This window comes from Hypomesus nipponensis, chromosome 7, assembly GCF_054491055.1.
Source record: "Hypomesus nipponensis isolate SF chromosome 7, ASM5449105v1, whole genome shotgun sequence".
Taxonomy (NCBI): Eukaryota; Metazoa; Chordata; class Actinopteri; order Osmeriformes; family Osmeridae; genus Hypomesus; species Hypomesus nipponensis.
This window is the reverse complement of record NC_140367.1, coordinates 10,673,399-10,698,573: the sequence shown is the minus strand read 5'-3', so window position 1 is coordinate 10,698,573 and position 25,175 is coordinate 10,673,399. Positions and strand designations below refer to the sequence as shown.

General features: G+C 50.2%; 1 protein-coding gene across 1 annotated transcript; it reads right to left on the bottom strand.

The window, feature by feature from the left end:
• Nucleotides 1–20,981, bottom strand: ccdc136b (coiled-coil domain containing 136b). The gene is given in 9 exon segments (XM_084702024.1): nt 1–105; nt 1,610–1,744; nt 1,945–2,259; nt 2,793–2,902; nt 5,558–5,857; nt 8,026–8,100; nt 8,695–9,006; nt 9,350–9,403; nt 20,930–20,981. Coding segments are annotated over 9 exon segments (1,458 nt in total).
• Nucleotides 20,982–25,175: the final 4,194 nt, after the last annotated feature.

The window sequence follows — 25,175 nt, the reverse complement described above, 5'->3', positions numbered from 1 at the left end:
CTAGGACGCCAGCTCCTCCCACCAGCACCAAATCAAGGCCACTATTACAATCATTCCTATGAAGGGGATGGAGAGGACAGGGGGCTCTGACGGAGGAGGGCAGTTCTGGGGAGAGAACAAGGGATGGGGTGGGGGTGGGGGGTGGGGGGTGGGGGTGAGAGAAATCAACATCGAGAGTCAGAGAAAACAATGAGAAAGAAAGAAAGAAAGAAGGAAGGAGTGAAGGAGTGAAGGAATGAAGGAAAGAATGAAGGAAGGAAGGAAGGAAGGAAGGAAGGAAGGAAGGAAGGAAGGAAAGAAGGAAGGAAGGAAGGAAGAAAGGAAGGAAGGAAGGAAGGAAGGAAGGAAGGAAGGAAGGAAGGAAGGAAGGAAGGAAGGAAGGAAAGAAGGAAAGAAGGAAAGAAGGAAAGAAGGAAAGAAGGAAAGAAGGAAAGAAGGAAAGAAGGAAAGAAAGAAGGAAAGAAGGAAAGAGAAGAAAGAGAAAGTATGGAAAAACAGATAGATGGTAGATACATAAAACATGACAGATCAACAGAAACATAAAGGTGAAAAGAAGGTCAGGCAAAAGAGTAGAAAGATAGGATAAGAGTGTTCTTCAAGAAAAGCATCAAATTTGTTGAGAATTTGATATTGGGTTGTGTGTAGTCAGGTGAGTTCAATAAAAAAATCACAAAAAGAATGATTGGAGTTAGATAGCAACGGAACATGACCATGGATGGAGGAAGGGGAGAAACAGAAGAGCAAGCAATTAGAGAACACATCAAAGATGATTAAAGACAAGATGGCCGCCTTTTTCACAGAGGACCCATCTCACGGCTCCATGTCAAAAGATAGCATCTTGTCATTTAAAGATCTCTGCCTACACCGAGACATGCTGCTTTTGCAACCAAAGTCCCCCCAGGCTGGGGGAACCCTGGGAGTTGTAGGCAGCACCTCAGTGTGGGAGAAGTGGGGTTTAGTCACAAGGTAAACTACAATTATGGAGGACTGATGAGTGACATGAGATAGGCTAGTCGGAGTGAGCAGGCGGTCTTATGTCTTTACTGTAACACACGGTTTTAAATAAAGCTTTGGACACAGCACTTCCTGCTGTGGTGCCGTTAGACAGGAAGAGAGGGTGGAGAACGGCGAGCGGGTTCGTCGAGTAGAGACAGGACAGATAGAGAACGACTCGACAGGACGCACGGACACTCGGGGCCGGTCACAATGCATGTTGGGAGACGTAGTGAAAGAAAGAAGCCAGGCTCAGAAACAGGGACACACGGCTGGGCCGGGCGCCTCGGAAGGCACGTCAGCCACAAGCACTGACAGGTAAAGAGGACACGAGACCGGAGCGCACCATGTGACTGACCCGCATGCACACGGCACAAACAGGAAGACTCCACGACCCAAGAGGATGAGTCGGCGCACAGTTATGCAGACGTGTCAGTGTGTTTGTTTGGCTTGGCATGCGTGTGTGCGTGTGCACGTTCTTCAAAGCAGGTTACGTCTTAACCCACGCCCCCCCACCCCCCACCTCTCTGACGCACTCCCACCCGTCGCTTTGGAATCGGTCGTCTTTTTTTGGGGGGGGGGGTCCCCTCTGACGTCACGCCCCGAGACCACCAACCTGGGCCTTCCTGTCCACCAGCTTCTCCAGCTCCCTCTTGCAGCGATGCAGCTCCTGCTCGAGCTCCGCCCTCTCCTGCTGGCTGAGGTCATAGAGGCTCTGGAGCTCGTGCAGCTCCCCCCTCAGACCCTCACACTGGAGAGAGGGGTGGGGAGGGGAGAGGGACGACAACAGAGGAGGAAGAGGGGGGGAGGGGGTGGAGAGCCAAAAGTGAGGAGAGCAAACCGTCGAAAAACATCGAGAAGGTGTGTGTCCTTTGCGGGCGACGCCTCCGAACGTGCGTGTCGAGGGGCCGCGAGCGCTTGTGTGTGTGCGCGCGCGCGTCGATACTGTACCTCTGTCTGGACGCGCGAGACCCTCTCCTCGGCTTGGGAGAGCTGGTCCTTCAGGGACGTCAGCTCCGCCGGGCCCCCGGTCCAGCTCCCAGGGCCCACAGGCTTCCCATCGAAGGACATGTTCTTCTGGATGGAGGCATCCACCAGGTGGGGCCCCTGGGGGTCCGGCAGGGCCTGGGACAGGGTCAGGTAGCCCCCCCTGGCCTTCACTGAGTCAGGGGGCCGGCCCCCCAGGGTGGTCTGGACCCCCCCTGCCTCCTTGTCTTCCCTCAGGGCCAGGTAGGCATCCCTGGAGCTGACAGATGGACACAGATGCTCAAGTAAATGGGATGATTGTCCATGATAACTGATTCCCATTGGCATGCTCAGGCTTAGACAGAATCTCATCCATAGCCAACCACAACCTTAGGCAACTCTTATTGAGAGACTTGTTGCTCTTGTTGGTTATTTGTAACTGACTTAAAACTACTGTACTTTCTGTGTAATATATATTTGTGTTGCTTGCTTTTTTCCGCAGGTACACCCTTGCCCTTTTACGAGGTTCATGTTGTTTAATTGTATCTTGTTTAACTACATGCTCTTATGGTTCTTCCCTTTGGGACTTATTTCGTTTTTACAATGTATGCTTCATGTTTTGGTTACCCGCAATGTTTGGGGCTATCTGGTTGTTATGATCAGTGACCTACGCACTTTTGTAAAGCTCTCTTTTGGAAGTCGCTTTGGATAAAAGCGTCTGCTAAATGCATAAATGCATAAATGTAAATGTAGGCAGAGCCTGGAGTGACTGATCTCTAACTTCTGGAAGAGCGATTGGTGGGGTTCAATTGATTGACAGGTGGCTCGGCCACTCACCCGGCTCTCTGCTCCAGGTGGTGGCTCAGCTGCTGGTTGTCGTCCTTCAGGGTCCGACACTCGTCCGTCAGGGAGCGACACTCCTTCTTCAGTTGGCTCACCTCATCTGCCAATCACCACAACACACAGGGTCACATGACTCCTTCTTCAGTTGGCTCACCTCCTCTGCCAATCACCACAACACACAGGGTCACATGGGGTAGCTTGTGTCTGTGCACGTGTGTTTGCACGTGTGAAAGATTGGTGGTTTTCTCGTGTGTGGGCTTCAAAGCACCGCAAACTTGGAACAAAACAAAGTCATGGCAAACCAGTTTACAGTAAAGGGAAAGTTCCCGAAACAAGAAGAATACAGTAAAACAAACTGAAAAAATCAAGGCCGTAGTCATGGAGTCAACATTGGGGCGGAGAATTTAAATTTGTAATGATAATTTCGGACAGCGTGCGTGGTTGCCTGTCATAGCATAGCACATTTATATTTTTATATCAATATATTGGGGGGGGGACATTTGAGGGGGGGGGGGATGTGTCCCCCCCAATACATAAATATTATGATTACAGCCTTGGAAAAAATACTTTGGTCAGAGGCAAGCTGGTCTCCAAAAGGTTGGAAAAACCAACGAGGATGAACAGCATAGCTACAGGACTAAGAAACCCGTCATCATGTGACTGACCTTCCTGTACGAGTACTTACTGCGCAAGAGAGAATAAGACTTCATCGTGACAGTGTGTGTACAGAGGTGAGTTACAGTTCTGCGTACAGTAAAGGCTTTAGTGAGGCCTCTGTGGGTCGTCTTGTCTGTATATAATGCAAGTCATGCCCTTTCAATGAGCAAGCACAAGCACACACTAACCAGACTTCCCTGCCCACACAATACAGGACACACATACAAAAGTGGAATGCATTTATGCAGCGTCTGTGTGTCTGTGTTTAGCCAAGGCTTCATTCCCTCAAAACATGAAGAGGCTGCCTTCAACACAAACAAATAACTGGAGAAAAAAAACTGCTGTGTTTTTGGGTTCAAGTGCTGAAAAATAGGCCAGATTTGTTGTTCGGCTCGAATCGAATTAGGTAGATGCCGGTACAGACGAGAGGATGGGGAAAGGAGGCCGCTGAAAAAAAAACTCAAAGCCTCCTTGCCCTTTTCGGAGAGCCGAGAGCTTTGAGTGAGGTATCGCTTTTCACTCTGCGGTATCCTGGCTGGGCCCAAGGCCGATGCTTATCTTCACTTTCCACCTTAAGATGCTGCTCTCTCCTCTGGCTGGAAATGAGAGCCATCCTTCACCCAGAAGAGACTGTCTGGCTCTCTCTCCTGCGTCCTCCTCCTTCTCTCTCTGTCTTCACGTCTCTCTCTCGCTCTGCCACCCTGTCTCTCTCTTGTGTCACACTAACTCTGAATGTAGGATCTTAAACGTATTTACACGGATACTAGTTTGTGGCTGACTGTGTCATATGCCTATTCTCTTTATGTGACATGTATAATATCATTAAATACAGCGACACTGAGGCTGAGAAAAGAATCCCCCAAGGGTACAATAAAGTATATTAGATTGTATCGATCTTGTGACTGCGTGCTGCTCCTGCACCGCTTCTGAGATTGTTGTTTGGTAACAAGGACTAACAGGCTCTTCCTCACAGCGCTGAAATAACATGATGATTAAACAAGCCCCGATACATTCACAATGACAGAGCCTGGCTAGGTCTTTCTGACACATCTCTCCTGACGAGAATAAATGCCAAGAGGCACTTACAAATGAAACAGACCTTGACCTATTTGAGCAAACAAAGTACTGAGTCAACAGAGCCAAGCCATGGAGTATACTATCGTAAAAAAGTTAACTCTTGAGATTCTCTGATCAGTATAATTGGGATGCTATGAACACGCATGACTTCACCCCTTATGGACTACATGGGACTTTAACAATAACTGAATCCTCGTCACGACAACATCAAACTGCCTTATAATGTGCTTTGGCATCTTGTCTCAAAGGTCTTTGCTCAAACAGGGGGAGTATTTTCGAACCTGGCAACCCCGTAGTCACAAGACGAGTCCCCGTTCTCTCATATTTACGCACAATACTCTCCTGCTAAGATGCCCTGGCTGCCAATAGTTCCCGCTCGCCCGGGGTGTTTTCTCCTGTCGCTATTGGACACAGCTTGCAGCGCTGTCCGCTAATTGGTCGATGTTCTGGTGTTCGGTTTTAGGGTCCCATGACTGTGGTTTTTCCCAAAGCTTTGATTAGAGTTCAGGATTCCAAGAAAACATTCCTCATGTTACTGTTGCTATGACTGTGATGAAGTCTAGGTGCTGGTTGTTAATGTTAATGTTGCAGTATTATGACTTGTAATCTTCAGCCTAGCTGGTGAATGGGTCTACTGGTCTCTAGAGGTCTCTCTTTCCACTTCACCCACGATGGTGCGTGTGTGTGGGGAATAGATGTATTAAAGGCTTAGTATACCACTACTGGTATACTTTATGCAATTAGCTGTTATCATATCTAATTGATCACAATTTGTGATCAATTGATCACAATTTGTGATCAATTTTGATCATTTTTGTTATCACATATTGCTTTGTTTTGTTTAAAGCATCGTACCTCGGATGTAGTGCATAGGACTGCTATGTCACCAGAGCTTCATACTAAACTCAAGGGAGTGTGTGTCGACAGTAGGCCTGACTGTTGGGCCTACGACTAGATCCCTACAGGAGCGTGGACTTTGTAGTCTGTGGGAGCGTGGACTTTGTAGTCCAACAGTAGCTACCGTCCCCGTGCTCGTCCCGTCGCTGGCTCTTCATGCCGATCTCGGCCCGCAGCGAGGTGATCTCCAGCTCGTACTCCTGGGCGGTGCCGCGGAGCCGCTGCAGCTCCGCCCTCATGCGGCACAGCTCCTCCTGCAGCGAGGCGATGTCGTTCTCCCGCTCGCCCGCCGCCTCCTCCGCCGCCTGCTGCAGCAGCAGCACCTCCTCCCGGGCCGAGCGCAGCTCCTCCTGGGCCTCGGCCAGCTCGCTCTCCTTCTCCTCCTCCAGGCTGTCCATCTCCTCCTGCACGGAGCGCAGCTGGGCTGGGGAGTGGAGGGGGAGGGGGAGGGGAGGAGGAGAGCCGAGTGGGGGTCGAGGAGAGGATGGGAGGTAAAAACACAAACAAACAGTTGACTTTTTCCTCTGTCAGTGATGTATCTGCATGTGTGTGTGTGTGTGTGTGTGTGTTTGAAGGAGAGCAGTGGCTCCGGTCAGGCCATGACTCTCTGGAGAAGGACCCCCCCTGGCACCAAGCCTAATCCTGTCATTAATCACACAAACACACACCGTGGAGAGGAACGGATTTGTTTACACACACACACACACACACACACGGCCAGGGATCGAGAGGTCTGCGGAACAGCTCTGTAAACACATAAACTGACCTCCACTGGGACCTCCAGGACTCACATCTAGACTCACTGTAAACACACTCTATGAAACTGAGTGGGTGCTCAGGCCTAACTTTAGTAGCTAAGGACTCTTTCAGATGTTCTCTCTTTCTCTCGGTCTCTTGTTCTCTCTTCCTCTCTTTGTCCCCTCCCACACGTTCACCACGCCATCCATGGTCTCTCCTCCAGACAACCAGACTTCCCGAGAGGATCGCTCGTCGACATGTGTGTGTACAGTGGCTCGGCCAATCGGACGGCTTCTCTTCACGGCGTGGTGCTTAGTGTGACATGAGGCCGTCTTCTGTGTCTACGGTGACTCCCATCCTCCACACACACACGAACACACACTCGCATACACACAGACACACATCCTGGACACTTTTGTTTGTATAATTGAACCTTATAGAGACAAATGGACTGATTCCCAACCCTCCCTCTGTAACTACTCCCCTCACCCATGCTTTGCATTCCAGCAAAGCCATGTGGACAATGTCAGTGAGATAGGGGGTGAGGGGGCAAGAGTTGGTAAAGGGAGGTGTGTGCGTGCGCATTCACACGCACCCATGGCATCCCTGTACGTTCATTCGCATGGGGAGGGGGGGGGGGTGAATGGAGACTCTTATCCGAAAGGAAGTGACATCAAGACAAAAGCGCTGTAACACGGTCTGGCGCCGGCGCCCCCTCCCCCCCTCCCATCCTCCCTCTCATCCATCTACCGGCCACCACGTCTAGCCGTCTGCTCGCCTCTGACATCACAGGGGGTGCCGTGACTCCCCCAGGATTCAGCTTCCTAAACGTTCCTCGTACGTCATCCGGGCACCGTGGCGCTCTGATCCGGTAATGAGCCGTTGCAGCCCTTTAGAACAGCTAGCTGATTATCTCCAGAGGTTATCCAACGCTAGGCCTGTGGTGCTTGGTCATGACAGTGGATGAAGGGAGGGGAGGACCACGGCTGTCTACCGGTGGGAAGACACGGGGGCTTTGTTACGGGACTGTAAGGGAGGAGGGGGGTAGAGTTAAATAGTGAGACAGTGAGAGAGAGAGAGAGAGAGAGAGAGAGAGAGAGAGAGAGAGAGAGAGAGAGAGAGAGAGAGAGAGAGAGAGAGAGAGAGAGAGAGAGAGAGAGAGAGAGAGAGAGAGAGAGAGAGAGAGAGAGAGAGAGAGAGAGAGAGAGGACTAATGCCAGGGTCATTATCCAGATGGGGCTGGACCATACAGGACTTGACTCAGGTGGGTACTCTGCCTGCCTGGAATGCTCCTGACCAGCCTCACACGCGCAAACTCCCGAGGGAGTCTACAACAAGGACACATGCATTTCAAAGTATATATATATATATATATTTTTTTTTTTTCACCTTTATTTAGCCAGGTAGGCTAGTTGAGAACATGTTCTCATTTACAACTGCGATATATATTAGGATATTCAACTCCAACACTCCAAGGAGAGGTTTTGCCAAGGAGAGAGAGAGCAAGGAGAAAGAGAAAGTCGGAGAGAGTGAGTCAGAGAGAAAGAGGGGAGAAAGAAAAAGAGGAGAGAAAGAAAGATAGAAAAAGAGAGAGCAAAAGAACACAAAAACTGAGGGAAAAAGATAGAAAGTACACCATGAAAGACAAGTATTCTTGCCATTGATCTCTGAAGTCCCAAGGTGTCTAGTGGCATGATATTGAGATGTGAGAGTCAAGCTTGTTTATCTATTGAAGGAAACACCTGACTTTTCTACAACAACAGACCCATGTCAAGAGACAGCGGGGAAAATCGAAGACCGAAAAAGCAGGGTGGTCTTAGCATGTGTGTGCTGTTGGTGTGTTTGGTGTGTTACCTTGGAGATTCTGGATCTGTCGGGTGAAGCTCTCAGCCTGGTGCGCACTGGCCAAACGCTCATCCTCCAGAAGACCTGGGAGGAGGAGAGAGGAGGAGAGAGAGAGACAGAGAGAGAGAGAGAGAGAGAGAGAGAGAGAGAGAGAGAGAGAGAGAGAGAGAGAGAGAGAGAGAGAGACAGAGAGAGAGAGAGAGAGAGAGAGAGAGAGAGAGAGAGAGAGAGAGAGAGAGAGAGAGAGAGAGAGAGAGAGAGAGAGAGAGAGAGAGAGAGAGAGAGAGAGAGAGAGAGAGAGAGAGAGAGAGAGAGAGAGAGAGAGAGAGAGAGAGAGAGAGAGAGAGAGAAAAGAAAGGAGGAGATACGTTCAGGATGATTAGGAACGCTTCAAGTGTGAGTGATGGCAGGCCGGATGGGAGGATATGAGGGAGAATTCCTGACTCGGCAGAATGGAGCCTGGGAAAGAGGAAGGCAGCTGACACTGAGTTTAAGACAGCTGATCATGGACAATTGGACATTAACGCACACACACACACACACACACACACACACACACCCTGCTGGTTCTGTCAGCTGTGAAGTCTGTGAAATGAGCACCTGGCCTTCACTCATGGGTACAGCTGATACACTGTCTCAAACACACACAGGCGCACACACACACACACACACACTTACCCTGCAGCTCCACGAAGCTCTCCTCATGTCTCTGGGAGATTTCTCTGGTGTCGTCCAGCTCCAACAGCAGCTGAAGCACTTGGGACCTCAGCTCCTCCAGCTCCTCCTCCTCCTCGTCCGTGTCTCCCAGGGCCCCCCCCGCCTCCTCCTCCGCCTTCACCTCCTTCTCATCGCCCGCCTCCTCCTGCTGGCCCTTCTCCCCCGGTCCCACCACCACCTCCTTCTCCTCGTTCTCCTCCAGGGACTCCCTCTCTTTGGCCGTCAGGCCTCCCTCCATCCCCGGCCTCTCCACCTTCAGGTCGCAGACGTCACCTGGGGGGTGAGGCGGGGGGTGAGGGGAGGAGAGAGGGAGGGATAAATGGGGCATTAGTGTTTATAGTATCAAACCCATTCACCTCATAAATTTGGTCATGGGACGCTTGCCAGTACAGCTGTTGCCTCCCCCCATCCCTCCACCCCCCCCCACCACCACCAATCATTCAGCAAATACCCCCACCTCCACATGCTGCCCCCTCCCCCTCACACGAGAGTCACTTGGCATTCAAAGACCCCCCGCACACCCACCCCTCCCTCCATTGGTCTGGCGGTGCCATTGGACTGGGAAAAAGAAAGAAAAGAAAAGCTTGAGTCTGGTTCGTTTGTGTATCATACTGACCTCTAGTGGACAGAAAGAGCAGCGACCGCGTTTGTCTGGTCGCCGTCTCTGACGCTGACAGGAACGGAGCGACACGGGGGCTAGGGGGCGCTATTAGCCACGTCATGAACATGCGTAGCCCCAGTTAGACCCCCTCAAGCATAGTGTTTGTCTTTGTTTTCAAATAAAGAAATAAGTCAAGTTAAGGGTCGAACAAGTTAAGAACGGAACAAGTTGAGAACAAAACAAGTTGAGAACCGTCCGCTCTGTTCTCAATCTGATCCCTGCGCGCTTGTGCTGCACGTGTACCGTATGATGTGTGTGTGTGTGCGTGTGTGTGTGTGTGTGTGTGTGTGTGGGGGGGGGGGTTTGGGGTATGTGCTGGAGCACTCCCATTTCACTACGATCAAAGAGACTCTTGTGTGCCAATCTGCTTTGACTGAAAAAGCAAGAATAGAACTGATCCATCTCATCTCATTTACTCTTTTCTGAGCATCCCCCGTCAAGACCCCCTTAGCCGCCGGAGTGAAAAAATCCATCCCTTGTGCCTGAACACTGAAACTGTTGTCACATTTTGTGAGGGATTCAAGTCCTCTCTCATCTTCTTTGTGAAAAGGGGATGCATGAAAATCAGGTTTAGGCTTGTGAGATTGGATGACGGTGGATTGAGACCTGATGGGTCGAGACGGACCGAGGCAGAGGAGGATGGAGAGGGTGAGAAAAAGAGAGGGAGGGATACTGAGGGAATGAAAGAGAGTGTGGGAACAGTGGCAGACCCACGGACGTGCGGAGGGCAGAGGAGGAGAAACATGCAGATGAAAGGGAGACGGCGAGAGACAAAGACGCGTGGAGACGAGAGAAGGGCAGATAGAGAGATAAGACAAGAGAGGAGAAAGGATGGGAAGGGAGGGATGGGGAGGGGTGGAGAGAGAGAGAGAGAGAGAGAGAGAGAGGGAGAGCCTGTCGCTCCTCCTGTCGCCTTTTCCTCCTGTCTGTTGTCTCCGGTGGCCCCAGCTGGACCGCAGACAGCCCGGCCCAAAATAGCGGCACTCTCTTCTCCTGTCCACCACTTGGCTTCCTTTCTCCCCTCCCCCTCTTCACCCCCACCCTCCCCTCTACCCTTCACCTCTCTCCCTCCACTCGGGCGCCGCCCCCACTCCCCCCACCCCTCCTCTCCCTTCCCTTCACCCGTCCGTGTCTTTTTTTCTCCTCGTCTACGTTTTCCCGCCTCGACTTCTCACCCCTTCCTCCTTTTCGTTCTCTTGTTTTCTTTGAGTCACCTCTCCCCCTCTCCCTCCATCCTCACCTGCCTCTCCCGTCTTCCCTTTCTCTGTCTATCTGTTCCCCACCAACCCCCCCTCCATTTACGGCCTCATTCATCAGCCAATTGCTGATTAGCTGATCTTTTCCCCCCCTCTCTCTTGAAGTCTCTCTCTCTCCTCTATCTGTCCTTTGTGCACCAAATCCTAGTTTCTCTGGGAAAGTCCTGCTGTTGCAGAGCCCCTTGTTAACATGCAGGACGAGTCTGACAGTTAGGAGGAAGTGATGCGCCTGTGGCTGCTGCAGTCTCCTAACTACGTCACTGTGCAGCGAGAGAGAGGGGGGAGAGAGAGAGAGAGAGAGAGAGAGAGAGAGAGAGAGAGAGAGAGAGAGAGAGAGAGAGAGAGAAAGGGGGGAGAATTAAGGAAAGAGAGTGAGAGAGTGATTGACAGAGTAAAAGAGGGAGAGAGAGAGAGAGAGAGAGAGAGAGAGAGAGAGGGTGATGGGGAGAGATGAAACTGAATACTTTTGCTTCTGAGGGATTACATATCGCACCATTCGCTATTTGACTCTTGATGTGTGTGTGTCTGTGTGTGTGTCTGTGTGTGTGTGTGCGTGCGTGCGTGTGTGTGTGTGTGTGTGTGAGAGTGAGTGAGTGGTGGACTTCATGCATCAAGTTCCCTCTCTAAAGGCATAGTGCTGGAAATAGCAGAAAGCTTTCTCTGAACTCATTGATCTCACTTCAGACCTGACTGGACAATTCACCTCTATGATCCTTTGAGATCAACTACTGACATTACAGTGCTTGCTTGTCCGCTGTGTGTGTTTGCATGCGTGTGTGCGTGCGTGTGTGTGTGTGTGTGATTATTTGCATGTGTGTGTGAGGCAGAGGGGAAGTACAGCGGCAGATGTTTTCTTCCTGTAATTTATGGAAGACAAACACTCATTAACAGGGTAGCCTCTCTCTCACACACACACACACACACAGTGCCCCATATGCATTGCACATGTGGTGACGAGTGACTCACTTTGAATGAATCACATGCAACACACACACACAAAAGGCAGACATTACTCACAAATATATTTTTTTAAACACTCTTTGAGGCACTACCCTAACATCTAACCCATTCCCTGCTCCCAGACCTACCTTCCTGGCTACAGGCAGTAACACTGATCAAAGAGACACGTAGGACCAGGCAACCCTCTCCTTTTGGTGAACTCAACATTCAACCACCTGGATTCAGAGGACAGAGGCTGCACAGGCTGTCCGTCTGGGGGACAGTGTGTCTCTGGCCTGGCTCTGTTTGAGCCTGGTTCTGTTTGAACCTGGTTCTGTTTGAGCCTGGTTCTGTTTGAGCCTGGTCTCAACAGCTCCAGCCCGTCTCCTTTGGTTTTGAAAGCACTGCTCGGACAGGAGCCTCATAGCACATTTCAAATAGCCAGGGATTTCCTGTTTCCGAAAGATTGTGTGCTGTGTGCGTACAATCTGTGTGTGCACGTGCATGTGCACGTTTGTCTGAAAGTGTGTGCGCATGTGTGCAGCGATGTTTAGGCCAATGAAAGGCAAACAAAGCAACAGGGAATGGCATTTGGATGGAAGTTTCCCCTCAGCCAAAACCTGACCTGGGAGCCTGACACACTTCCCTAATGCTAGCCTGCAAGCATGACATCCTTATTAAAAAGCCCCCGCCGTTACAATTATCACCACACTTCAATTACAGAGGAATAACTGGAGGACATCGTTTGTTCCCAATTTGCACAGGGAAACTTTGAAGTCGATCTATTTCTAATCTATTTGGAATCCATCCATAAGCTGTGGCCTCAGCAGTGAGAAGGAGAAGGCTGGGGGCTAGATGTGCTGTTTGGAGGCAACGAGCGCCCAGAGAAGGAGACGCACAAAAGCAGAAACAGAGGCAGAAACAGAGGCGGGGATTGTACCTGCCTCGAGGGCCTACGACAGTGTAAACACACACACACACGTAGCTGCAGCTGTTTAAAGGATCTCGGACATGTACATAGACTCAGTCACATATTGCCGTAAAAATCAGACGAGTGTATAAATATGTTCTGGAAGGTTCTAGGTAGGTTACATTGGTTGTCTCTGTGTATTCCTGTCATTTCTGTTTTTATTTGGCGTCAATGGAAACAACCCTCAAAATAACCCTCAATGGGGGAAAATATAACTGAAACTATGTTCTGTCATCCACAAGCTTCTCTCTATCTGTTCCTCCCTCTCTCGTTCCCTCTCTCCCTCCCTCCCTCCCTCCCGTCTTTCTCTCTCAAACCAGCCTCTCTCGGGCCCAACCTCATTCAGGTAACCATGCTTCATCCTTCAGGGTCCGCCTCGGGACACAACAATTGGCTCTGGCCCCTGGCAGCCAGCCAATGGCGCTTCAGCTTTACAACAGCATCATCGTCACAGCGGCCATTCAATAAACTCACCATCATCATCTCTGTTGCTCCCTACCCCCCATTACTCTCTCTCTCTCTCTTTCTCTCTTTCTCTCTTTCTCTCTTTCTCTCTCCCTCTCTCCCTCTCTCTCTCTCTCCATCTGTCCATCCTTTTCTCCTGTGTTGGTTTATGATCTGTCCTATCCTCTACTGATTCGGAACGCTGGATGTCTGTGTTTCACCAACCATTTGCTCATTTGTCATTTTTTATCTCAACTCTTGCTGTACAATGGCATTCAGTCTGCACGTCTCTCTGTCATCAACCATCTCTGGAGGAAGGGATCCCTCACTGAACTGCTCCTCCCAAGGTTTCAAAACATGTTTCATCGAGTTTTCCGGTAGGTTTTTCTTTGTCGTCCCTGTGGGTTTATGTCGGCTGAAGGCCAGTTATATGGGCATATTTGAAGACTTTGTCTGTGACACTGCTTGCATAAATAAACACAAATACACATTTGATTCGATCCTCTCTTCTCTTTTCCCCCGTTTTTTTGGCGCTCCTCTTTCCCCTCTCCCTCCATCATCATTTTTCTCTCCCTCCATTTCTCTCTCTTTCACAGACCCCTGACACACACGGTGCTATACGGGGGTTGGACATTTGGTTTGTCCCCTCCCTACCCCCCCGTCGATCATTTCCCAGACATCAGCACCGCGTCCGCGCTGCATGTCACGGCAAGCGGTCCAACCGCGGGGTCTCCTCCGGGGGGGGAGGGGCTACGGAGGCAGGATGAGTCACTGCTCGACACTGCGTCAGGAAGCAGCACCTTGGTAACCACCTCACGGCCACACTGTCACACGCAAACACACTCGCATGCAGGTCCACACACGGTACACACCTGTTGACAGACGAAACACCGGCTGTTGGCAGTATAATAACTATGAGGAGCAGAAATATGTTGTCGGCTCCTGCTAACAGAGAACGGATGGAAGACCTAACATGATACTTAACGTGACGGGATTTTCCAGCACACTGATTTTCATCAGTCTTGTTCATGATCCTTTTTAAATCGTTTCAGGTGACAAGGCTCAAATAGTGCGATTGTAGGTTAGGCAGCTGAAAAGAATGATCTTTATAAGATTTCAAGATGATCTATTTCAACAGCTAGGAGTAAAAATGCCACTCAAACACACACACACACACACACACACAAATACACACACACACAAATGCATGCAACAAACAAGACCCCCCATGTGTGCATGCAAGAACACAATTACATTTTATTCATTTGTCATGAATATTCATGAATTCACACACACACGCACACACACACACTCACAGCACGAAGTAGAGGGAGACAGGGAGGTGAGAGCCGTGATCTCTGCAGATTTTGTCGGCAGAGCAACAGGATGCCTCGTTCAAACAGAGAGGGTGATTGTGTTTGGGTTGTCACGCCGGGAGCAGACTGACACGAAGAAAAAAAGATGGAAATGTGAAGTGGATATTCGGAGAAAGGGAGATTTGAAACGCCTATGGTTCTCGAGACTTGAACCTCAAGCAAAAATGGAGGCAAATCACAGACACACATCCCCACACACACACATGTGCAGGTGCATGATGTCACAGCCCTGTGCAGGAGAGTGGAGCTTTTGTTTCGAACAGCACATTTCACAAAGCCTTCTGTCACAGGACTGTGGTTCCAGCCTAAATCCTCCACAACCAGAAGAAAGAGAGAGACCTGACATCTAAATAACTCATTTTCAGCATGGCAGACTCCACCAGCTGTCCTTCTGCACCCCCCCCCCTCCCCCACCACCACCTACCCCCCCCCCCCCTCCCTCACACACACACACACACACACTCTAACAGCATCTCAAGTGGGTCGTCTTGATTCAAACGAAGGCCAGAACGCCGGCTCCATCCAATCAATTGAATTCGACTTTTGGAACGGTTCCCATTTGAACCCATCAGATCATATTAGAAGGGGAGGAGTCGGTGGACTTGAATCTAGAAGAAGGTCAATGGAATATAGAAATACATCCGTTCGTTTCCTCACTTTGGAAAATCCCAGATGTTTTCTCCGAATTCTCCTCGGAAAAGGGAGTAAGGGACAATGCGTTTGTGGGTACTCAGTTATGGCTATGCATATCTGTCGTCGTCCCCCCCTTCAAGATACAGAGGACCCCGCCTGTGTGAGTCAATCGGAGTGGGGGGTGTCCGTTGCCTGCCTGTCAGTAAATAAACAGTGACAGGCCTGGTTAAAATAGACTGAGATATGGAATATTTGTGGGGGGGGAAAGCGACCTCCAGGCTGCATGACTCGTCTCTCTGCATTCATCCATGTGTCACTCACATGAACTGGACGTTCATTCCCTTTTTTTTAATCTCTTTCGCCCTCCTCTCTCTCTCTCTCTCTCTCTCTCTCTCTCTCTCTCTCTCTCTCTCTCTCTCTCTCTCTCTCTCTCTCTCTCCCTCTCTTGCCCACTCGATGTTGATTTGGTTGTTTTTTTGTGGTTGTGTAATTAGTGTAAGCATGGGAGGATTGGGTTAGGGTTGATGTCTGGACTGACCGCTAACCATTCCACAGCTTAGCGGCTGCAGTGGAGGTTTGATGCTGTGCTGCTCTCAAGGCTACGGGCGAGATGGTCGATGACCTTCATCTCTCTCTCAGTCACACGCACACACACACATGCACAAGCGTACCCGCGTGCGTGCACACGTGCGGACGCAAATGCACGCTCCAATTTCTGACACAAGATTGGCTCGAGAGGCACCGGGTGACGTTGGCGACGCATGTGCAATGCTGACCCAATTACCACCACTCCGCCCCTCCTCCCCATGTCTCTTCCTCCTTCGTCTTCCATCCATCATCCATCCATCCCTCTTCACCCAGCTTTCCCTCTGGGAGACAATCCGTTGTCAACTGAACATCATTCTAATCTATTTCCATTGGAGACCCACACACACAGAGAGACAGACACACACAGACAGACAAACAAATACACACACACACACACACACAGGATGTGGCCTTGATAAGAGCAGGCAGCGTTTCTCAGAGTGCAACAGAGGAAAGTGGTGCTAGAATATCAATAGACCCACATCAGCACAGAACAGCACGGCCACTAGAACCAAGACGAGCCTGTGTATGTGTGTATGTGTGTGTGTGTGTATGTGTGTGTGTGCGTGTGCGCCTGTCTGTGTGTGAGAGTGTGTGTCCTATCCCCTTCCGTTCAATTTCTGTCTCTGTGCGCTCCTCCCTCCTCCCCCTCCTCCGTTTTTCCATCACTCCTTCTCCGTCTTCCCCTCATCTCCCTTATCTCTGCCCTCCTCCTCCATTTCGCAGACCTCGGCATCCTCTCCTCACCCTCTCTCTCTCTCCCCCTCTCCTCTCTCTCGCTCTCTCTCTTTCTCTCTCTCTCTTTATCTCTCTCTTTCTCTCCCTCTCACCCTGCTGCAGAATGCTACACCTCATCAATGTTTGATAAAGCTCTAATAAGGGCACAATAAAAGACGGGTGGAAAGAAGGGATGAGGAGGGAGGGCTGTGGAAGAGAGCTCCAGTCATGTGGACGCAGGTCGAATGAAACAAGGTGGAGAGATTAAACAAGAGGGATTTGGAAGGATGAGGAAGGGCAGCGAGGGGATGAAAAGAGAGAGAGAGAGAGAGAGAGAGAGAGAGAGAGGGAGGTGGGGACCAATGATTGTCCACTGAATCCCATCCTGGACAGGGCAGGTCCTAATCAGCTGAGTCCATGTTTAGCTGATCATAAGCCCCGATCGATGTGTTTTCCTGGGCCTTTCAAAATGATCGATCGCACGGAACAGCATCCCCAGTAGCCCGTTCCAGTCAGGGTGATTTACTGGGAGCTTATGAAAGTACACACACACACACACTTTGTGAGCTTATACAAATCCATCTCCATGACTAAGCTGGCTCTACACACTTCCCCAGAGCAGTGCGGGTATGATGGAATGATGAAGATGGAAGAGGAGGGGATAGGATACTACTGATTTCTCTCTCTCCCTTCCTCTCTCGCTCTTTCTCTCTATCTCTCAATTCAATTCCATTCAATGATTCTTTATTAGCATGAATGAGTGATCCTTGTTGCCAAAGTCATATGCTTGAGCCATATAAGACGTAATAACTTACGTCTTATAACTTAACTTAAATAATGTAATATACTATAATATATAAAATAACATTTTTACAAGAGGTTTCTACTGCTTGACAGGATGTGAGCTTCCCTCTCTCTGTCACCTTCTCCCCCCCCCCCCACTGTTTCTCATCCTGCCCCGCTCCAACTCCCACTCCTTCCCTCCTTTTCCCCTTTCTCCTATTCTCTCCCTCACCTTACTTATAACACACACACATACACAAGTATACACACACACTCACACACACGTGTCTCATAAAGCACACACACACATACACAAGTACTGTACTCATAACACACGTACATTCACTGGTCTCTTACTACAAACGACCCCCCCCCCCCAGCATAGATGCAGAAGGACACCATAGACCGCACATTCCCAGGGAACCGCAAGGAAGCCGTGATGGAACATCAGCCCACGCGTACACCCACCTCCTCAGAGGACGCACACACACACACGCACACACGCACACACACACACATCTATCCCCCCGATCAATGGCTTGAATGACCACCGCAAACACCAAATACCCACCAATGATATCCCAAGGTGAAGAGGCAGGCTATACAATATCAGATGTCTTGAGACTGTGTGAGAGTCTGAAGACAGAGTGGTTGTTGTGACACTAATTGACCTTCGGATGGCTCTGACACAGTCAGCGTAGGTGTTACTGTGTCTTTGGAAAGTGACTGTTTGATTCTGTTTGAATGTAGTTCACTTACCAGACATTGTAGATCAGCCACCCACCCACCCTCCACACACACACACACACACAGGGAGAGAGATTGAGAGGGAGAATGAGAGCCCAAAAACAAACTGAGTCACTCATGCCTGCACGCATGCACGCACACGCACACGCACGCACGGTGCTTGTGGTTCAGCAGAGATGTATGTGGAGGAGAGAAAAGGGAGAGCAGGAAAAAGAGAGCAGATCTTGGTGACCTACTAGACCAGACTATGAGGCCCTCCCTCAGAACTACACACACTGTCCTGATGGTGGGCAGAGGAGAGACTTCAGAACTACACACACTGTCCTGATGGTGGGCAGAGGAGAGGAGAGACTTCAGAACTACACACACTGTCCTGATGGAGGGCAGAGGAGAGGAGAGACTTCAGAACTACACACACTGTCCTGATGGTGGGCAGAGGAGAGGAGAGACTTCAGAACTACACACACTGTCTTGATGGAGGGCAGAGGAGAGAAGAGAGTTCAGAACTACACACACTGTCCTGATGGAGGGCAGAGAGGGGAGAGTTCAGAACTACACACACTGTCCTGATGGAGGGCAGAAAGGAGAGAGTTCAGAACTACACACACTGTCCTGATGGTGGGCAGAGAGGAGAGAGTTCAGAACTACACACACTGTCCTGATGGTGGGCAGAGGAGAGGAGAGACTTCAGAACTACACACACTGTCCTGATGGAGGGCAGAGAGGAGAGGAGAGACTTCAGAACTACACACACTGTCCTGATGGAGGGCAGAGAGGAGAGGAGAGACTTCAGAACTACACACACTGTCCTGATGGAGGGCAGAGAGGAGAGAGTTCAGACACGGAAGACAGAAAGGACGCTTGTGGGTGCGTATGTGTGTGTGTGTGTCTAATAGGGTTAGCTGCACTGTACACGACTACGTAACAGGGTTGGCCTGCCGCGCTGCACTAGAGTACTGCAGTTGCTGGGCAATGGAGGGGTGTGCTTGGTGAGGAGAGGGGGTGAGGCTGGCAGAGCCTCCATGTGTTCGGGGGAGGAGCTGACGGGGGAGGACCGGTCTACACAGGCTGGAACTGCCGGTTGTTTGTGTGTGTGGAGGTATGTGTGTGAGAGAGAAATAGAGAGTGTTTGAGTGTGTGTGTGTGCGTATGTGTGTGTGTGAGAGAGAAATAGAGAGTGTTTGAGTGTGTGTGTGTGCGTATGTGTGTGTGTGAGAGAGAAATAGAGAGTGTTTGAGTGTGTATGTGTGTGTGCGTATGTGTGTGTGTGTGTGTGAGAGAGAAATAGAGAGTGTTTGACTGTGTGTGTGTGCGTGCGTATGTGTGTGTGTGAGAGAGAAATAGAGAGTGTTTGAGTGTGCATGTGAGTATGCGTGCATATGATGTGTGCGTATACACAGATGGGCAGAAACATCAGGGGAGTCCGTCAGGGGGCTCTGGAGCACAACGGACTGTTCTAGAATGCACGGCACATGAAAGGAGACTGAGATTCGGTGGGTGAATCTCAGTGGGTGAGTCTTCCTGTCCCTCTCCTCTTCTCTGGCACTCCTCTATCGTTCTCTCTCTCTCTATCTCCCTGTCTCTCTCTATCTCTCTCCCTCGCTCTCTCTTGTTCCTCTGCTACTTTGCCTGCCCATGTCCTTAGGTTATTCAGGCCGTCCCATGTGTGGGTGTTTTGCCAGTCAAATCAGGTAAAGAGCTGAGCTGTGTTTGTAAGTGTGTGCGTGCGTTTGTGGAACGCAACACATGAACTGGGCCGTCAACACACTCAGCCACACAAGCACACACACACAGCCACACACATTCACTCATTCTGAGCCAGCACAAAGCAGCTTTGAAGATCACAAGTGACTTTGGCTTTGATCAGAAACAGCATTTTACATCGAGAGAGGGGGAAAGGGAGATAGGGAGGGAGGGAGGGAGGGAGGGAGGGAGGGAGGGAGGGAGGGAGGGAGGGAGGGAGGGAGGGAGGGAGGGAGGGAGGGAGGGAGGGAGGGAGGGAGGGAGGGAGGGAGGGAGGGAGGGAGGGAGGGAGGGAGGGAGGGAGGGAGGGAGGGAGGGAGGGAGGGAGGGAGGGACTCCTGGGATACCCAGAGAGTTTGTCTCTGCAGTGAACTACTACATAACAACAAAGCTAACCCTCCTGAGCTAAGCTAACTACAGAGTGCGCAGCAAATAGAGAGCTAGCGCTAACCAACCCCTCGAAATCTAAGCTTGTTTCTATTCAACAACAAAAAAGGGAAATGTCACAGGGGAATTGGGATCAAATGAACATGTCTGACATATTTATGAAAGTCTTGTCAACACACACATTCACCACACACAGTGCTACACTGCCAGACTCTACTCATGATTGAATACCTCATGACGTTGACAAGAAGGATTGTTGAATTCACTGTCTGGTCTGATGGAGCCAGAGGCTATTTACAATCTCCTGGAACCTGGAAGGTTTCGCCCCAAAGGCGTCACGACCGCATGCTGTTGCTGTCACTCTCTCTCTGTGTGTCATTGTCTCGCTGAATGTCTCTCTCTCTCTTCATCTTTCTCTTGCTCTCCCTCTTTCTCTTTCTCTTTCTCTTTCTCTTGCTCTCCCTCCCTACCTCCCTCCCTCCCTCCCTCTCTCTCTCTCTCTCTCTCTCTCTCTCTCTCTCTCTCTCTCTCTCTCTCTCTCTCTCTCTCTCTCTCTCTCTCTCTTTCTCTCTCTTTGTCTCTCTCTCTCACTCCCGCTCCGTGTCTCTCTCTGTCTTTCTAGGTCTGTCTCTCTCTTTCTTTCTCTCTTTCCTTCTCTCACTTTGTCTCTCTCTTTCGATCTGTCTGACACCCCCCCCCCCTCCCTCCCTCCCCCCCCCCACCCCCCCATCAGTCCGAGTCTCTCTGGGTCTCTGCTAATCTATCTGACAGGACAGGGTGTCTGGCTCATCCATAGACACACACGCACCCACTGCCTATTTTTAGGCTACCTGGCAGGCTAACCCACGCAGGTGCGCACTTGAGGGTGCAGAAGTGACAACAAATCCTTTTGCCTGCCTGCCTCCCACACAAACAAACAAACACACACACACAGTCAAACGAGCGCACTAACCAGAAGGATCCATGACCTCCTCGATCACCGGTGGCAGGCGCAGTCCGTCCATGGTTGCCGCGGCGAATCACAAGCGTAGGGTGCGGTGGGGGGGGTTGGGTGCGAGAGCAGGGGCAGCTACGCCGTGAGTCTGGTGTCCACTTGCACCGCAGAGGGGAGAACGAGGGCTGGCTGGCTGGCTGGGGGACCGGAAGAAAGAGAGACGTTGGAAGGGGGGAGGGGGGTGGGGGGTGGGGAGGATGAGGCAGACGGATGCCCAAGAAGGCAGCTCAAGCTCCGGGTAGACTTTGCCGCTGCAGCCCCTTCATCCTGGGGCTCAGAGAGTAGCACCAACACAGCGCTGAGTGGGGGGATGGCAGAGACAGGAGATACAAACGGACATGAGTGAGGGAGAAACCGAGACAAGTGCAGTCCTCTCTGTCTCTCTACTCCTTCACTCTCTCTCTCTCTCTCTCTCTCTCTCTCTCTCTCTCTCTCTCTCTCTCTCTCTCTCTCTCTCACTCTCTCTCTCTATCTCTCTCTCTCACTCTCTCTCTCTCTCTCTCACTCTCTCTCTGTCTTTCTCTCTCTCTCTCTCTCTCACTCTCTCTCTCTCTCTCTCTCTCTCTATCTCTCTCTCTTTCTCTCTCTGTCTGTCTGGCGGTGTCACTCGTCACCACGCAGTCACGTCTCCTCCTGACCTTTTGTTTGGGTTTGTCCTCTGTAATCCTCCTCCTGTTGTGTCACTCTCTCTCGACCTCTCCCTCTCTCTGATTGCAAGCTTGTTTTCAGTCGCTTGTCCTCCCGATTTTCCCTCCTCTCATCCTCCTTTCTCTCTCTCTCTCTCTCTCTCTCTCTCTCTCTCTCTCTCTCTCTCTCTCTCTCTCTCTCTCTCTCTCCCTCCCTCTCTCTCCCTCTCTCTCTCTCTCTCTCTCTCTCACCCATCCTCTGCTACCTGTCCTTCAGTAGTCCCCCCAATGAACCACGGTGCATTCCACACTTATGACCGACAACACTCCCACAATATAATTCCAGTCGATTAAAGTACACAGAAACCACGGGAACGTACACTAACGCTCGACAAGAGCGCATACGCATATGCATATGCACACACACACGCTGACACACACACTGTAAATACCTTCAATGAGATCTCGACCGGGCAGCTTAGGACACTGACAGCTAATGCTCTTGCAGCTCGCGATTCATTTCCCCTCAATCCCCACCTCCTTCCTCCCCCCCCCCCCCTCTCTCTCTCTCTCTTTCTCTCTCTCTCTCTCTCTGGCTCTACACACACACAGTTTTCTCCCCCTGTATTACCTACGAAGACCTCATTAGTGAGGGATCTCTCTACTGCTAAATGATCTGTTGATCATTCTTACCCTTCTTTCCTCCCCCCCCCCCCCGACTACCCCACTATACCCCCCATCCCTCCCTTCCTCTCCAGGCCAAACAAGTGTTAACCCTTCCCTTACCTGCAACTGGGTCAGTCAGTAGTGGTCTGTGCACACAGAGCTGGTATGAGCCGACCACATCGACCCTGAGGAAGAGAGGGAGAGGGGAAGGGAGAGGGAGAGGGAGAGGGAGAGAGGGAGGGAGGGAGAATGTCATGAATATACAATGAACTCCAGTGACGTGATTTGTTAACTCTTGCTCAGCCAGAGGACGGGTACCACTCTGCCGTGTCTATGAAAGGGAAATCTCACGGGCATTTGAAAATGGTTTGGCGTGAGATAAACATGCGTTTATTTAAGAGATTAACGCAGAATAAGATACAGGAAAGACAACATTTCATCCACCGACTGACAGAATAACTCAAAATAATAACGAACAGACCTTTTTTGTTGTGGGGGGTTGTTGTCACTGTGACTGCTGGTTTATGATGAAGAAACAGAGTGATTAACACTTCAGGTAACACTACGTTTCACTCCCGGGCCTCTTGTGTTCAAAATGGAACTGCCGCAAACTCCCAGCATCACACCCTTCACCAAGGAGGGGTTGCTAGGCAACCAGAATCCACAGGCTCACCTCAGATAGACGCAGCACGCAACTTCAACTGAAAAGGGAATTTGGACATTTGCACACAAACGTTTTTAAACAAGAGCGCCTCAGGCCTTGTATGCTAAAGTCGTACTGTGGGTGGGCTGCGTTGGTGGGCTGCGTTGGTGGGCTGCGTTGGTGGTGGGCTGTTCTTTGCAGTGTGGTGAAGGAGTGGGCTCATTGGCAGATCCTTGGCAGTTCCAGGTCGTGTTTTAAAGGTCAAAGTTTAACATAGGACTTGTGTACGTGTGTGTGTGTTGGGGGGGGGGGTCTGTTTTTGTGTCTGTGTCTGTTTCTGTTCAGAAACATCTGTTCAGTCTCATGACTGTCTGTTGTGCTTTTTGAGTCTAGATCTATGCCTCTGTATTCCCTTGCTACACTGCAGCATAAGTTATATAAGGCGTCACAGGGCCAGGGACTTGGAGAGAGGGAGAGTGTATTGGGGAGGCACTATGACTGCGCTTAGGACAGATTACATAAAGACAATTGCATAAGGGAACCACATAGGTGTGGTCCGCCCTCATGTGCTTCACCACGGAGGAGACCAGTGCCATTGTGGGTTTCTCAGCGGGGGGTGTAGATCCTGTCACCATGTCACCCCTCAGGCAGGCACAGACACACACTCTTTCTCCCTCTCTCTATCTCACACACACACTGGCCCGGATGGTCGACGTCAAGTATTTCAAAGGTGGACCATGTCATCAAAACAGGAAATCCCAGGCGCACAACTGATAGTCAGTGTCATTGACAGAAAGGTCCCTAACAGGTGGATTCCAACCCCCCCAAAATACAATTTCCTTTTTCCAGTTGTTCTGGGTCTTTTTCCTGACTCCAACTGGCTATGGGGACAGACGACTGACAAGTTTCATCTCCAAACACGGGCCCCAGTTTCCACTCAGGTGCCCCAGTTAGCATGGGAGCGAGGGAAACTGCCTTCTGCCAGATGGAGGATTGCCCTGAGCACAAGACAAGCACTCTGCTGGAAACACATTGTGACCTTATTGGACAAACCTGGGCTGTGTTGTAAAGCTTAAAGGAACACCTCTCTGGACAGCGGACTCTCTATTTGAATGCACAAATGTACCTTTATGTGACGACAAGATGGAATGATGCCATGGTGGTATATAAGCATTTGAAAATACCCAAACATCCGCAGTGTGTCTGTGTTTTGCTTGTGTAAAGAGTAAGACACTGATGCTATGCGATGACCTGGATATTACTTCCCTGTTGCCAACTCAGCTATTAAATTAAATATGGTGAGCTTACCAAAGAGAAATAAACTTATCAGTGTCTTACAGTGAGTCAGAGAGCCAGGAGGAAAAAGAGAGAGACTGCGAGAGATTGAGAGAGACTGAGAGGAAAACAGACAAATGAAGAAGAAAAAGAGAAACAGATGAAGAAAGAACCCGAAGAAGTAGATGCTGAGATTGGGCTATCAAGAGGTGTCAGGAAAAAGAGAAACAGAAGGAAAGAAAGAGAGAAGAGGTGACTCAGGTGTGAACAGAAGGAAGACAGGAGGCAGGAGGGGAAGGTGATAGCATGCTTCTATCTCCGTGACCACAGTGGTCTTGGATGGTCATTAGTGGGAGAGAAGCCCTGTGATTAGTGTCACCACATGGGCAGGAGAAAGGCGAGGGAGTTTATTTGAGGAACAAAGAGGTAAGCCTAAGGGGTACATATTCCTTAAAACCGAGTGTGTTCGGGAGCTTACTTGAAACCAAGGGGTATGTGAATACTGCACAACCGGCAACAATGGTGGCCAGATCATCCAAAGTCCAATAAATATAATATTATAGGTTTAAATAATTGATTTTAAAATTACGATAGTCTTGTTTTGTGCTCTACACAGTCCTGTACATATGCAACCATGTTCTTAATTGAAACATCTTTAAAAATCCTACAAAAAATGCTACACTAACGTTACATTGCTGATTTGCCCACCAGTCCCTCATTTCTCTGACAAGCCTTGAATGGACTCCATGCATGTCTACAGTTTTAACTAAACTCCCTTAGCAGCGAAATTCGTTTGAAATCTGTGTATAACACTACTGGAAGTTTGTGATCAACACTTGCCGCGTCTGGTGCAGCCAGCTAGCTACATTATTTTACACATTTATATAAAAAGGCCCCTGCTCAAGCCAGAGGTCAGTCCTACCAGAAATTAACTTTATAATTCAACTATTTCCCTCTCAGTAAACTACTTGCCACACAACTGTTTTGTGTTTAT